The sequence below is a fragment of the Gossypium arboreum genome, chromosome 5, assembly GCF_025698485.1.
Source record: "Gossypium arboreum isolate Shixiya-1 chromosome 5, ASM2569848v2, whole genome shotgun sequence".
In the NCBI taxonomy this organism is placed as follows: domain Eukaryota; kingdom Viridiplantae; phylum Streptophyta; class Magnoliopsida; order Malvales; family Malvaceae; genus Gossypium; species Gossypium arboreum.
This window is the reverse complement of record NC_069074.1, coordinates 31,402,060-31,414,095: the sequence shown is the minus strand read 5'-3', so window position 1 is coordinate 31,414,095 and position 12,036 is coordinate 31,402,060. Positions and strand designations below refer to the sequence as shown.

Below are 12,036 nucleotides of genomic sequence, written 5' to 3'. Positions count from 1 at the left end.
GATTGAATATCAAGTTTTAATGAGCTCTTTTAACTCATAAATAGTTCTGTCATAAATCAATTTGAAATTTTTGTAATTGCTTCGACAAAAATGTGATATCTAGATACCTTAACCCAGCGATCGGGTTGAGTATGAAGGTGTTACATATTAGAAGTGATTTACTCTTTATATTGTTAATTTATTATACAAAAATTATATTATTTTAGAAAATAGTAATTTATCAAAAAATCCAAATACCTTAAAAAATATTTCTTTAATTGATAAAATTTTTAGTTAGATGTGAAAAGACACATCAAGAATAGGAATAAAAAAAAATGATTTGATATGAATGCAGTCTACAAATTTCATGCGCATAAACATTGTTGTTATGGACAATGCATGCATGGGGTAAACTAGTATATAAGTAGGTGTGTATTTCAATATTTGAAGCATAACACAACCAAACCATAGCACACAGATAGCTACCATGGCCGCTTCTCAGAAAAATGCTCAACAAACCACAAACGGCAAGCTTTCGAACTCTTCCAGCGAAGCTCTAACCTTGACTGACAAGAAAGTTTGGCAAGGCTCTCATTATGCGGATTTCCCTGAAATAATTGAAGATGGAGATGCGAGAGAGTTTACACATGAATCAGTGACCGATGATGCTGATAGTTATGGTTCAGTTGCTGGTCTTGTGTACAGGCGACGTGATGGAACTAAGTGGGTTGTTGCCTGGAGCAACCCTCTAGATGAGAACAGCAAGGTATATATTGCACTCGATTCAATCTTATCATTAATTAACTAGTTAGAATGGGTATACATAATCATTTAATCTATGATTAATTGCATGCATGCTGCAGGTCTATACTGATATCCAAAGGCAACCTGTTCACTGGGGGCAAATCAAAACCGACCTTGAGAAAAGAGGAAAACCAAAATATAAAGTTACAAAGTTTGGGTACGTTGCATCTATTGGAATTGATGCCGCGAGCCGTTCACCCACAATGAAGGCATCATTCGGGTTAGAGGCTTAACTGCCTTTGCTTCTTCATCAAGCTATGCTGGTAATTAAGGCTATCAAAATTAAATAATAATGTGCTGCCTGCTGCTGCATTACCTGCACTACAATTATAATAAAAAAATTTGATAGCCGGTACAACTATTAGAAAGTGTGTAGGCCTTCACAATCATGTCAGTGCCACGTATATATGCATGGTTGACTATTTGTATAATATTATGGAAAAATAAAACAGAATGGCCTTTACTATTTTATCTTTTGACTCAAATTTATAGTTTATGTTTTCTCCAACTTCCGCATCCACCCATCGTATTATTAAACTACAAACCAGGAACCATAACATAGAAAATCTGACAACAAATAAACTCCCAACAACAATTCAACAAACCATGTCTCCAGCAGCACAATAAAACATATATAACTAGCATCCCAGCAACTCAATACATAACAATTAGCTGCAACTACCACCAAGTAAACATGCTTGATTGGTAAAAGTCAGAAATGGTCAAGGCATCTGTTATACATTCCACCTGACGCCTTGACAATACAAACTTCACCAATAGCTTAAATCAAATCATCAATGCCAACAACTTTCTTGTAGAATCTATGGCCAATGGAGCTAATAGCAACCCAAAAGAAAACAGGACAACTTCTTCGGTGAGATATCTAATCTCGTAGTACAGCATGGTTGAGGTTAAGGCTTTGACGGTTGTGGATTGACCTTCTTTAAGTACGGTCGGTTTGTCTTGGGAAAGCATCTCTCGCGATTGAGCTAGAGCCTTGTTTCAATAAGTGCATATGTTAAAAAAAGCCCTAAAAACAAGATTTAATATAAAACTTTATTAATCAAGGTCTATCATGTCAAATCAGTAAGAATAAATCAAGAACAAGACTAAATGCGAAAGTGTTGGAATTTCGACATTAAAGAAAAAGAATTGCTGAAAAGAGACTAGAATTTTAGCAACTAAAACTGTCCGCTAAAGTTCTATATTTTTTTACACTATATTTGAACAATGTAATAGGAGTATTTATAACAAGAAAAAAACTCCTATGCAGTTTTTAAGAGTTCGCCAAACATGAAGGTTTCGCCATGTTTAGTCCTCCATATATGTTTGCCTTATGTTGTGAGTTCAGCACTCTCGAAGAGTTCGCCAAGTGTGTTTGTTGTATGAATGGCCATCTCACAACAAGGAGCGTACCCATAAATCAAAATGAATATAGTCAAGGGTCCTTTAGTCCTGTGCAATGCCTAATCGAGGCCGGCTCAAGTCTTCTACCCATAAATGCAATGCTCGCAGAAAACTAAGGGCTAGTTTAACATTACTTTTGAAAAATGCTTTTAAAAAGTGTTGTGGAAAAATGCTTTTAAGAAGTGCTTTTGAGAAGTACTTTTGAAAAGTTTAGTTTAAGATTTAATTGTGTAGTATTGCTGTCAAAAAGTGCTTTTGAGAAATAAAATTTACATTTTAGACATGGTATTATAATATAACAAATATGCATTTAAATAATGTTCAAATTAGTTAATTTATGATATTTTAGCAAGAATATAATAAATAATTTATTAAAACTTTTTGTTGATATTTTAATATATGAAATATAAATTTTAAATATTTTTAAGCAATTAATATTAATTATTTATAAAATTTAATTAGATATTTTTCGAAATCATTTTTTAAAAAAAATGGCGTCGACTTATTAAAAATGAAAATGGACACGGGAGTCGCCACCGATCTTTATTAGATGTGATTGGATCACATTTGCTTTAATAAAATGTTTTAGTTTATTAAAACGGTGTTTTTGGTCTATGAAACTCGAGAAAATGGGTTCGGGAGTTGGTTACGACGAAGAAGGATTAGCACCCTCGTAACGCCCAAACTTGGTACCAAATTTATTAATTAATGTCTTAATGTCGAAAATTAAAATTTTGAAAGGATTTTAAAATACGATCCCTTATTTATTAATGTTAATTTTACAAAAATGTTTGAATAAATCGAAGCGGATGCTAAAGACCTTCTTATCCCAAGTAATAAAATGTCACATCCATTACATTAGGACAAGACAGTTTAAACCCTGAAAATAAGCTCGCCTTTTGATTTTCAAAGCTCATGCATTTTAATTTTAAAAGGATATTCAATTATTTGGGTTAAACAAGAAAAATCAAAACCTAATAAGTTAGGGTACGTTTTCTCGAATTTCCAAACACGAAATATTGCCCCCTTTTTTAATGAAGAAAACATGGATGGAATTTTAAAAGGGGTATTTGGTCGTTTGGTCAAACGAAAAATCAAAACTCAGCACGTTAAAGCACAATTTTTCGAATTTCTAAAAACACAAAATATCGCCTTTATTAAAGAATCCTTTTTATGAATTTTGGTGAAAGTTGGTGTATCATTTAAAATGATGTACACTTGATTTGTTCAGGTATGCCTAAAACATAAATTTGCATTCAATAAGCAATGATGCAATACGGATTTAAAATGAACGAATAAAGCATAAAACTTATGATAATAATAGAAATAACAATAATATACATAGTAGCTTCATAATAATAATAATAATAATAATAATAATAATAATAATAAGACATTAGACATACATTGACACGTATGATCTAATTTTTAAAATATAAAAGGAATAAGTAAATTAGTGAAATAATAATGATAGAAAATAACAAAGCAATGAACATATACAATTGGAATTTTAGGTATGAAAGGGGATGTGAATAAATAAACGAATGGATGATGATGGAATAATAATGGATAATAATAATAAATAATCATATAAAATAAAATGAACTTCGAAACATGCAAAAATATATGTATAAAGTAATAAATAAGTGATAAAATAAACCATAGTGAATAATAATAATAAAGAATATTAGAAAATGTTGAATGAAGGAACGAAAAGAAGAAAATAAAAATAAAAAAATAAAAAGTAAATGATAAATACAAAAATGCTAAATGTTAAATTAATAACATGATAATATTAATAAAGAAGGGTTAAATTGAAATCAAAATGAAAAATTGGGCGAAAATTGAGAATAGAAACAAGGGAGAGGACTGATTTACAAAGTACGGATAACAAGGAAGGACCGATTGGGAAATAATCCCCATCCTCCAAAACGCACCATTTCAACGTGAGCTAAAATGAAACAAGTAAAATCACAGGGGCAAAATTAAAGAAAAAGGAAATAAAATAGGACCTTATTGAACTAAGCCTCAAAAGCGGAAGGACTGAGGGCGCAAATATACCCTCAGTCCCAGAACACGCGGATCCTAGGCGGGTATGGGTCAGGTCGGAAGGGCATTAGTGAAACAACGTCGTTTTGGCCTTAAATGGCCTAAGTGAAACGACACTGTTTCACACATGCTATGTAAGCCCAATTTTTTTAAATCACATTTCTTCATACTTTCGAAAAAAAGAAAAAGGGGGAGAAATTCTCTCTGGGCGATCCATCTCAGGCGATCGGACCATCATCCGTCCGTCGCTGGCGACCGCCGTGCACGGCGGCCGGAGGTGCAAAAATTGCCCATTTTAAACCTTCAGCCTTCCACACCTCAGATCTGAGTCTCGAACACCAAAAAAAACCCACGTCCGTTGAAAGAAATCGAGAAAACCATTCGGTTTCCATCCTTCCGATCGCTTAAAAAAGGTAAAAATATGGTACCCTCTGTATATCTATATGTATATGTATTATATTTGACGTGTGTGTAGGATAAAAAAGCATGAAAATATACCTTCGAATCAATCTTTTTTGCTATTTTGATTTTCTTGTATTTCAAATCTCCTTTTTTTGCATTAAAAAAATCCTCCCAATTATAGTGACTCATGTGGCTATATATAGCGGATACATGCACTATTTTTGTTTGCGTGTTCTCCTCTTTGATTACTGTTTCTTTCTCCTTTCTCTGCTCATTGTTTTCTTTTCTTTGCCATGTTTGCAGGTTGGGGAAGAAGTCAACAAGGCAAGGTTACAATTTTGGTGCAAAATGCCAAGACTGATGGTCTTCGGGCGACGAGCATGCTGACTTAGCACGTGGGGTGCGGTGCTGGAACAGAAGAGGGGCTAGGGTTTTCAACTTTCCGAAAGCTTAGCTTAGGCTGTTAGGCTTTAGGGTTTTGATAACTTTGAGCTGATTTGGTTTTGTAAATAGACATTTAATGGGTTTATTATTTGGTTTAGTGGGCCGGGCAAAATTTAGGTTTCACAGCTACCCCTCTTTGCTCGTTGTCGTCCAACAAGAACATAGCAAAGACTTTTAAGAAAGACCAATTTTGCCCGGTCTCACTGAGTCTTGACTTGTTTAGCACTCCTCTACTTCAGGTAGCTTCATTCCAATCCACTACATCTCTAGGGGTATAGGAATTAGTACTTTGGTCCACTCCGCTAAAACTTCAGGGAGATTAGGCTTGTAGCTTCAATCTTCTTCCCTGCAACTTTAGGAAGATGAGATTTGTGGTTTTAATTTGCTCCGCTGCAACTTTAGGGAGATAAGATTCGCCATGATAGATTTGATCCGACCTACTGGAACTTCAAAGGTGTAGGACTTGTAACTCGTAGTGTTAATATGTTCTATTGCAAATTCAAGGAAACAAGATTTGCTATCTTCAGTTTTCCCCATTGCAATTTCAGGAGTACAAGATTTGTGACTTGTATCTTTAATCTATTCCACTGCAACTTTAGGGAAATAAGAACTGCTATCTTCAGTCTGCTCCACTACAACTTCAGAGAGATAAGACTTGCAACTTCAACCTGCCTTACTGCAACTTCAAGGGGATAAGGGTTGTGGCTTCAATCTATCCAACTGCAACTTTAGGGAGATAAGATTCGCCATCTTCGATCTGTTCCACTACTATCTCAGGGAAATAAGATCTACAATCTTCATTATGCTTCATTGCTACATCAGGAAGATAAGACTCCAATCTTTGGCCTACTCCTTTACTACCTCAGAGAGATAAGGCTGGTGGCTAAAATCGCTCCCCTGCTACCTCGGGAAGATAAGATTCGCCGTCTTTGATCTACTCCACTACTGCTTAGGGAGATAAGATCTACAATCTTTAGTCTGCTTCCTTGCTACATTAGGAAGATAAGACTACAATCTTCAGCCTACTCCCTTGCTGCTCAGGGAGATAAGGCTAGCGGCTAAAATCTACTCTCCTGCTACCTCGGGAAGATAAGATTCACCGTCTTCGATCTACTCCACTACTACTTAGGGAGATAAAATCTACAATCTTCAGCCTACTTCCTTACTACATGAGGAAGATAAGACTACAGTCTTAAGCCTGCTCTTTTGCTGCTCAGGAAAATAAGGCTAGTGGCTAAAATCTGCTCCCTTGCTACCTCGGGAAGATAAGATTCGCCGTCTTCTATCTACTCCACTACTGCTTAGGAAGATAAGATCTACAATCTTCAGTCTGCTTCCTTGCTACATCAGGAAGATAAGACTACAATCTTTAGCTTGCTCCTTGCTGCTCAGGGAGACAAGGCTAGTGGTTTAAATCTGCTCCCCTGCTACCGCAGGGAGATAAGATTCACCGTCTTCAATCTACTCCACTACTGCTTAGGGAGATAAGGTCTATAGTCTTTAGCCTACTCCACTACCGCTTAGGGAGATAGGATGGTGCCTTAAATTCACTTCCCTACTACCTTTAGAAGATAAGATTCGCCATTTTCAATCTGCTCCATTGCTACCTCATGGGGATAAGATCTATGAATTCACCAATGTTGCTGTATCGTCCTCTAAGGACATCATCTGTAGACTCAGTTTTATATGCCTATGTTTATGCTAAATGATTAGGATGCTATGATCAAAATGAATCAAATGATCCTAACTAGATGAATGATATGAACGTAGAAATTTCATGAGAATGATTCGTGCTTAAGGTGTCATTGCTCATAGTTCATTAGGGCTTTATCACTAACGTATTACGTCGCATTCTTGTTCGGCTAGTATTTTGATAGAGCCTGAAGAAACAATTATATCTTGCTCAACAGGTTGCCCCACTATAACTTTAGGGAGTTTTTTCTTTCTTTCTTTTTTCTTTTTTTTATACAACCCACCGCAACTCAGGGTATAGGATTTGTTTCATCTTCAATTGATCTGTCACACCCCTCTCTAAGTAACATGACCAGATGGGTATACAGAATGACAAATTTTCTAGAATGAACCCCTCTTAATGCTTGGTTTAACGTTGCCTGCTGTTCATCGAGGTTGTGTCACCGATACAATACCTTATTTTTTTTGTGCAACTAATATCTTTAAAAAAAAATCTGGAGAGATAGCCACAATTTTAGACTCCTCTCTCAAATGTTTCCAACCCTTATGCTTGGTTAGTTCTAAATAATGGTCCTATTTCAAGTTCTTGTATTATTTAGAAGCTTCTAGAGTAATATGCAAAACTCCTTTTGTGAAAGTATTATTAGTCCATTAATCATTATTTTAATGCGGAATGCTTGAAAAAGATCATAATAATGGACCGGAAGGAAATTAATTAGGAGCATGACTCGAGGTAAGTAAGTTAATCAAGGATAGGAAATACAATTAAGAAGGAAATTTATTGGGACGTATCTTGAAAAGAATAAGGTAATCAAAGATAACAAATTCAAAATGGGTCAAATGGAAGCTAGGTACCCAGATATCGCAGCTTAAGCTTCTCTATACCACCTTCTTGGAGACCATTTTGAGCTCAATCTGTGTTTAGGGGATCCGGAGTACTTTGTCAATGCCCCAAGACATAGCATACTTCTTCATTGTTAATTCAGGCATAGCAAGACCACTACATGCCCAAATTTTATTTGAATTACCCTTTATGGGTTTTCGATTCAAAACCCATTTGGTCTCAAATCATCGTTTGTGGGTTTTCACCTTGCCTCTCCTTTTTCTTTTCTTTTCTTCCTCTTTCTCCTTTTTTTTTAAGATCTCAAAGCGCCCTTTGCGGGTTTCTACCTTGGCCTCTTACTTTCTAGTGAAATGCTTCTTGACGGAATCTGAATTCATAGGATTGGGCAAGTTTTTACCATCCATTTCGGCTAGAATCGATGCTCCTCCGAACAGGCCTTCTTCACTACACAAGGTCCTTTCCAGTTCGGTATCCACCTTCCTCTGAAGTCCTTTTGTATAGAAAGGATCTTTTCCAACGACAGGTCTACCTCGTGGAATTCTCCAGGACGAACCTTTCTTTTGTAAGCTCGCATCATTCGTTTTTGGTACGTTTGACCATGACGGGCAACTTTCAACCTCTTTTCTTCAATTAAGCTCACTAGATCTATTCTGCTTCATCCAATTATCGATCAATCAAAACTTGGAGAGAAGGAATCTTGATTTCAATGGGCAAACCACTTTCATTCCATAATGAGAAATGTGCTGCCCCGACGAAGGTCTTGGCTGACGTTCAATAAACATAGAGGGTAAATGGTGACTTTTTATGCCAATTTTTACAAGTCTCGGTCATCTTCCCCGTGATCCTTAGTTTGTTACTTTTTTTTTTTTTTTTTGCTACCTTTGCTGCACTGCAATATGGTGCCTAATCTTTGAGTAGACTACAAACTTTTGACATTGTGTAGTTGTGTTAGACATGATCCTTTCTAGCATTCTTTGTTAGCACACTTTTTTTTTTTGAATTTGATGACTGTCAACTTAGTAACGTTGGCATATGAAACGACTTTTACCCTTTTCACGAAGTAATCGACGACCCCAAAGATGAATTGGTATCAGTTAGAAGCTTTTGACGAGATCAACCCCATAATATCCATGCCCCATATATAGAAAATCTATAAAGAAATTGAGGAGGTATAAAAGTCTTGTCTTCCTTCGTTTGGCATTCATGGCCTGACTGATACAATCCCCTTCCATGGTGGATTGGCAGTATCCGAACCTCATGATTAGCCTGGCTAACGTAAAACCTGTAACACCCCAAACCCGGCCTAGACGTTATGGCCAAATCTGACGTGCCACATTAGAGTTAAAAATCTGTGTTTCGTTTTAGTGTTTTAAAAACCCTATGTTTCGTTGAGTTAACAAAGTGTATGGAAGCTAGGCACCAGGTAGGTATCCGAGACAGAGGAGGTGAGCCATGAAGGCTGCTTAAGTACCAAGCTCTTTGATTGGATCCAATCCTAGACATGCCCACAACCATAGCCACACTTTGTTTTATCGAGTTTAAATTTGTTTAAGTGAACGACTTGGATAAATAGATTAATCGTGGTGTTGAACTTTTTGAAAACAAATATCGTTTTGAAAACACGTCCTAAGTCTAGCCTATTTGAATAATTATCAACCAATTTTAAAGTTATTAAGAATAAAATAATCTCGAGAAAAAATAAAAGAAAAGTTAAAAATGGCCTTATTACAACCCAAAAATAAATAATAATTAAAGGAAATTAAATGAAAACCAACTCTTATTTAAAGGTCCAAAAGCGATCACCGTGGCCACTATGAATCCCCTCCGGCCCAAGTCCCCATATTAAGGCTCACCTGCAAGGTTAAGGAAAGGGGGTGAGTTTGGAAACTCAGTGTGCAACAAGGCCCTTTCAGAGCCCAAAACAATAACAGCCTGTTGGGTCTAAGCCCAAATCCAATCTCAAACATGTACTGGGCCATAGCCCTTTTCATATTTCACATTTCATAACACTGGGCCGAAGCCTTTTCAAATTTCATATTACTGGGCCGAAGCCTTTACTGTAAACGGTATGGCCCATAGGCCCATTTCAATATCACATATAATGTCAATGAAAGAATGCAAGCCCAATTGGGGAGACTACTCAACCCACCATCCGCTACTCTCCACCCGTACCAACCAACACACCATGTGGGGATTAACTCGACCCACCCCGCCATAACTCTCCACTGGCAGCATAGCTGCTTTATCATATAACTAGAGGCCTTGCCTCTTTTAATAACTGGGGTAAAAGCCCTTTAATAACTGGGGCGTAAGCCCTTTTGATCACTGGGGCATAAGCCCTTTAATAACTGGGGCATAAGCCCTTTTGATAACTGGGGCATAAGCCCTTTTGCACTTCCTCCATCCATATAAAAACCCAACCCAATGCATTTATGAACATCTCATGTGCATATCATACATATCATGTGCATATCATACATGTCATGTGCATATCATACATATCATGTTTATCAAAATCCCATGCATTAGGTTCATATATAAACCCTAGGGGTATAATGGTCATTTTTACCTAGGGGCAAAATAGTCATTTTCATATTATAAGGGTAATATCGTAATTTTACCAAAAATTAGGGATTGTTCCATGTTCATCATCAGTTACTAACTATTCATTTGTGTAAACCGCGTTTCTAGCCCACTTTTAACGAAACTGAGTTATTGGGCCTAAAACCCTTAATGGGCCCTACTTAGCCGATTTTGTCATCTAGGCCCATTTAGCCTATATCCATAATAGTATTAACAATCTTAACATTCAATTTAATGTTTTCTACCAATTTTACCCAAATGGGCTCGAAAGCCTTTTGGGCCCTATTGCAGCCCCTCGAGGCCCAACTTACCGTGAATGCCAAAAATCACGTTCTTACCGTTTCCAATGTTCCCGATCATAATCTCATCGATTCTAACTAACTAGTGAGCGTTTGCTTGCTCACAAGTCCTTGAAATGCCCGAATTTCGGCATTTCGGCTTTTCGGCATTTATCGCTTTAAGCTATGAAAGGGTTCGTTTACACACCTGATTTGCGATATTCCTCGACGAGATTTCCTACACGATTTCTCCTATAATCATTTGTTAAATATATCAGCTCGCAATAATTGAACCAAATCAAGAACTATCCAATATTAACACTTACACATTCGGCCACCCTCCAAAATGGCCTTAGGCACCTTACCTTTGTCGCGATTGATGATTGGGCCTAGCTACTCCGGTGATCCAAGCTAATCCAAATCGACACTACACCTTGCTGCTCCCAAACGGTTTCAATCCCGTGTTAACTCCGATTCAACGCAGTCACAGCTCTAAAACACTAGCAGAACCCGTACCACAAGGATCCTACGAATCGGCCACCAAGTCACCCAAGGGTGCTGTGCTTTTGGCTTTTGGGTCACTGAAGAAAAAGTGGTTATGGACCAAAAAGGGTGTTGACACAAGAGTTGAAAGGCTTTTTAAAATAACAAGAATCGGCTAAAAAGAAAAAGAACAAGTGTATACCTTTATAAAGCAATCGACTTCCTTTGACTCCTTGGATTTGGCTTGTTGATATTCGGTTAGCAATGAAAAGAATGATCGGTTCACTTTTACTATAAATGAAAGAGAGGAAGAATGAGAGGTAGAGAGTTTGTGGAAGAAATAACGGAAGAGAAAAGAGAGGATTAGCTTAAGAACAATCGGCAAGAGGAGAAAGAAAAGAGAAGAGGGAATAGATGAGAGAAGGAAAGAAAATAATTAAAAAAATGAGAAAATTGTTCACTTTTGGGAAAAATAGAAAAGAATAAGAGCAAAAAGAAATAAGATTAAGATTAGAATAAAATAAAATCCTTTTCCAATTTTAATTCCTTCCTTATCTCCTTAATTCATGGCCATAATCAAAGTTTGAATTTAATTCAAACTCTCCATCTTGAGCAGCAGATCCCCATTCAAATTAATCCTCCTGTAGCTGGTAGCATTTCAATCCGTCACGGTCCTTCCCACGTGTGTTCAGCAAAAGAACCACCCTTTTGCATAACGTTGTTCGAACACAGGACCTCCAGGTTGCCCAACATCTTCACTGGCCACCGGGACGCGCATTTGCTTTCAATAATATACCGTCCCATTTTATCTTAAAGGTTACTCTGAAGTCCGTTCATTTTAAAAATATAACATTAAAACATACCTTAGCTCGGACTCGAACCCCGGACCTTCGTCCACCTTGCATACCACGCCATCTTTGTTAGCCTTGCACAGAGCTTCCTTCCTTGCTAATATATGGCCACAATAAATTATAAACCTTACCGCTTGATTCGGCCCACTTTAAAAATAAAACAGATTCGCTCACGTCACGGAATCGAACTGCGACCTCTTTAACACACACATACGTTGCT

The 12,036-nt window shown here is 36.9% G+C and overlaps 1 protein-coding gene across 1 annotated transcript; it reads left to right on the top strand.

Moving 5' to 3' along the window:
* The first annotated feature begins 399 nt into the window (after positions 1 to 399).
* LOC108452704 (uncharacterized) lies at positions 400 to 1,254 on the top strand. The gene is made up of 2 exons (XM_017750503.2): positions 400 to 745; positions 843 to 1,254. The coding sequence occupies exons 1-2, from the start codon at positions 467 to 469 to the stop codon at positions 1,014 to 1,016; spliced, it is 453 nt and encodes a 150-aa protein (XP_017605992.1). The 5' UTR covers positions 400 to 466; the 3' UTR covers positions 1,017 to 1,254.
* The last annotated feature ends 10,782 nt before the right edge of the window (positions 1,255 to 12,036 follow it).

Excerpts from the sequence above, each read along its gene's own strand:
- LOC108452704 (XM_017750503.2), top strand. The coding sequence starts at position 467 with ATGGCCGCTTCTCAGAAAAATGCTCAACAAACCACAAACGGCAAGCTT. Across the intron at positions 746-842 it reads CTCTAGATGAGAACAGCAAG|GTCTATACTGATATCCAAAG; the intron begins GTATATATTGCA and ends TGCATGCTGCAG.